Raw genomic sequence first — 3672 nt, 5'->3', positions numbered from 1 at the left:
GACTATTTGAAATCAATGAGATACAATGAAACAGGAAAAATATATCTACCTATACAGAATTTGACATACAGGAAGAGCACAAAAAATTGACATCGTTTTTAATAAATATGCACACCGCAAAAAGATACATGGGCAAATTTCAAAATATATTTTTGGAATTTTTGCCTTTATTTGTGATAGGACAGTGAGGATATTGACAAAAACAGAGCGGGGAGAGAGAGATGGGGAAGGGTCGGCAAAGGACCCGGGCCAGAATCGAACTCAGGTCACCAGTATAGCAGTCTAGAGCCCCACCATTAGAGCAACGGTAGGGCCTGGGCAAATATTTAACCAGGCGCAAACTAATACAACCCTCACTAGCAGAACTCTCTCTCACACACATACCTACTCAATAGGCCCCTTTTCTTCACCGTCCTTCATTCCTCTCATGGCTACAGGCGACCTGGAGACTGTCACTCTATGCCTGTCAGAGTAGTCAAATGTAGAAGAAGAAGTAAAAGAATGGGGAACAAGCTGCCACAGTTTTCTTCCAACACAGCTAACTTTACTGAGTCATTAGTCACTACAGTGTAGACCACCTGTCTTCCAAGCAGTTGATTCTGAGCTGGTTCAATCCAAGGGGTTGCTTTTCTGGTGACCTGTAGCCTCATTATGCACATCGTTCCGCCAGTGGGACACCGTGTAAGTAAATCCTATATAGCCTATTATATTACACAGGGTCTTCAGTAATACATTCAAGTTTGGTCATTGCCAATAGGGTAACAACAAATTCTTGGGTTGATTTAAGGGATCACTGTTATTGTTTATGTACCTCGAATAACAATTTGATACAGTGTACAGGTGTAGATACACATCATGAATTTACATCTGTGTCTGATGCCTCTGCTACTTGGTGCCCCGTTCCTTCACCTGTGGTGCCATGGTTGTCAGACCTGGAGATTGGCCTAACTTGTACCTTCTTTTCCTCACCATTGCTAGTGGACCCTGAGAAGGGTAGGCCTACACCTACTATTGGCCTCTCCTCTCCGTCTTTAGTGCTGCTGGACCCGGAGACTGGGGTCTTCCTCAGGTGGACCAGAGTGAGGCACTGCGAGCGGAAGAACGGGTCACAAAAGGCATACAGAAGGGGGTTCATGCAGCTGTTGGCGTAGGCCAGGCACTCAATGTACGGATACGCCGCACCGTGAACGCTGCAAGATAGCGCTGCGTCCCCGTTGCCGAGGAGGCGGCTGAGGGAGAAGAGCAGCGTGGCCACGTGGTAGGGCGTCCAGCAGACGGCAAACACCAGCACCAGCAGACAGATGATCTTCAGCAGACGCCGCATGCGCCGGGCCTCCCTGGCCTCACCGTGGAAGTGGCGCGCCAGTGTGTAGGCGATGCAGCCGTAGCAGACCATCACAGCCAGCAGTGGCACGACAAGCCCCACCACCGAGTTCATGAGGTCCAGGGTGGCGTCACACTGCAGTTTAGATCTTCCGTCGACCACCACGCGAAAATCCATGCTGCACCTGGTCCTGTTGTCCTCCTGAAAGGTGTTGTTGAACACCAGCTCGGGGATGGACAGCAGGCCAGCCAGCAGCCAGACGAAGACCAGTAAGGTCTTTATACTGCGGGTGCATAGCTGCAAATTGGCCCTGGAGCGTACGATCGTCAGGTAACGGTGCAAGCTCAGGCAGGTGAGGGAGAAGATGCTGGCGTACATGTTGACGAGCCACATGAAGTTGCTGAGCTTGCACAGGGCTCTGCCAAAGACCCAGTGGTTTCCCATCGCTTCATACGTGGCCCACAGCGGCAGGTTGACCAAAAAGATGAAGTCGGCCACAGCCAGGCTGACGATGTACAGGTCCAGAGTGCGCCACTTAGAGCGGTCACGCCAAACGATGTAGATGACCACAATGTTGCCCAAGAGACCCAGGACGCAGATGAGGATGTGCAGCAGGGGAATGAGGACGTGAGATGGGGTCCACCCTTCAGGGTCATCACAGGACAACAAGGTCAGAGTGTGGGCAGTGGTGTTGTTGGCCATCATCATCGTTCGGTCGTTGGAGTCAGAGTTTGAGCAGTGTAAAATATTGCAAAGGTAAACATTAAAAGAACAGCACAAAACCAAAAAGGGTATCTGCAAGCCCACCAAAAAAAGTAATTCTGTTCGGTTACCGAAGTGTCTGCGCTGGTTGCTTTTGTGTGCTCAAAGCAGCCCGATTCTGAAGAAACTATGTTGCTCCTCCCCCAGTGACTGAGCAGAACCAGATGACATCTGTGATCTTATCTGAAATACAGTAAGGCTAATGCTATTATGCAACCATGTTTTTGGAGATAACTGTAAAAAATATGGGTGCTGTCGCTTTCTACATTTTATGGTTAAGTCCAAGCATGAATGTCCAATTACTTTATTGAAAATTCAAGTGCTACGATTAATATTACCAATTTTAAGCGGAAGAATGTAAAAATGTTTTGTGAGTTTTTACCTATTTACCTGTATCAATACATTTAGAGGTGATCCATTAAGAAACAAGTAAGTTTTCCTGTAGCCCCTTCCACCAGTGGAATGCTGTAATAGTCACTGAAAAACCTTCACTACGATAGTACTACACCACTATGGCAGTGCACATAGCCTTTGGTAATACATTACGACTTACCGGTAGTCATTGCCATTCTGGTAAGAGGTCATTTATAACAGCGCCGTGTCTTACTGGGTGTTACTGTTTACCCTTTAATATGAGCACATAGCCTTAAATCTCTATGTACCCTCCATTGGCTCCGCTGCAATATTTACCACATCCTTCTTATAACCCAAAAGCTTTGATAGGAAGCGATTAATGGAGTGACCATCTCTATCTCCTGACCTTATCTGAATTGAAAGTTGTTCATGATGGTGAGAAAGTGGTTTCTATTCAAACAGACTGCAGCAACATAGAAGCAAGGACAAGTTGGGACTTCACATTTGACAAGTTACTTCGGATGTAGACAGTTTTACAAATAAAAATTGAAATGGTTTGATGAATTCAAGATCACATAAGGTTTTGAGTAAATGGAGAGTATAGGCCTCAGGTGTAATCAAGATAGTATAGGTTGACATTGAAAGTTGAACATTAAATGAATACCAAACTGACTTGTTTATTTTATGTATTGATAAATACGTAAAAACTCTCAAAAAAGCAAACGTCCACAATATTATTTGCCACCCATTCGTTATTTTTAACATTTTCCCACATAAATTCTGTAGAATATTGATCACAGGTCTTAAGAAATCTGTTTTATTTGCCTACAAAGCAGAAGACACCACCAATATAGTTCAAATAATCTTCAAAAAACATTTTGCCTGATGCATAACAGCATTACTACGATGATGTATCATAGACCTACGTCTACACAACATCCGGCTGGCGCTGCTCTGAACTTGGACAAGAGCTGCTGCATTTTATGTTATTACCTCCGCCAAGGAGGTTATGCTTTCGGTCGTGTTGGTTTGTCTTCTGTTTGTCTGCCTGTCTGTCTGTCTGTCTGTCTGTCTGTCTGTCTGTCTGTCTGTCTGTTAGCAGGATAACTAAAAAAAAAGTTGTGAACGGTAGTAACAGTGTAACAGTCAAATTTTCAAACAGTTTCCTTTGTGCACATGGAGGTCTGCACTCTCTGAGTTTCTTGATGTTATAAGTCGTAATGTTCTCGTTT

The 3672-nt window shown here is 45.1% G+C and overlaps 1 protein-coding gene across 1 annotated transcript; it reads right to left on the bottom strand.

Annotated features, from left to right (window-relative positions):
• Positions 1-321: 321 nt before the first annotated feature.
• On the bottom strand, positions 322-2032 carry LOC134457801 (apelin receptor B-like). The gene is made up of 2 exons (XM_063209771.1): positions 812-2032; positions 322-701 (listed from the first exon to the last, which is right to left on the bottom strand). The coding sequence occupies exon 1, from the start codon at positions 2030-2032 to the stop codon at positions 854-856; it is 1179 nt and encodes a 392-aa protein (XP_063065841.1). The 3' UTR covers positions 322-701; positions 812-853.
• Between the last annotated feature and the right edge of the window lie 1640 nt (positions 2033-3672).

This window comes from Engraulis encrasicolus, chromosome 11 (genome assembly GCF_034702125.1).
Source record: "Engraulis encrasicolus isolate BLACKSEA-1 chromosome 11, IST_EnEncr_1.0, whole genome shotgun sequence".
NCBI lineage: Eukaryota > Metazoa > Chordata > Actinopteri > Clupeiformes > Engraulidae > Engraulis > Engraulis encrasicolus.
The sequence above is the reverse complement of the archived record's forward strand: the minus strand, read 5'-3'. Positions and strand labels throughout refer to the sequence as shown.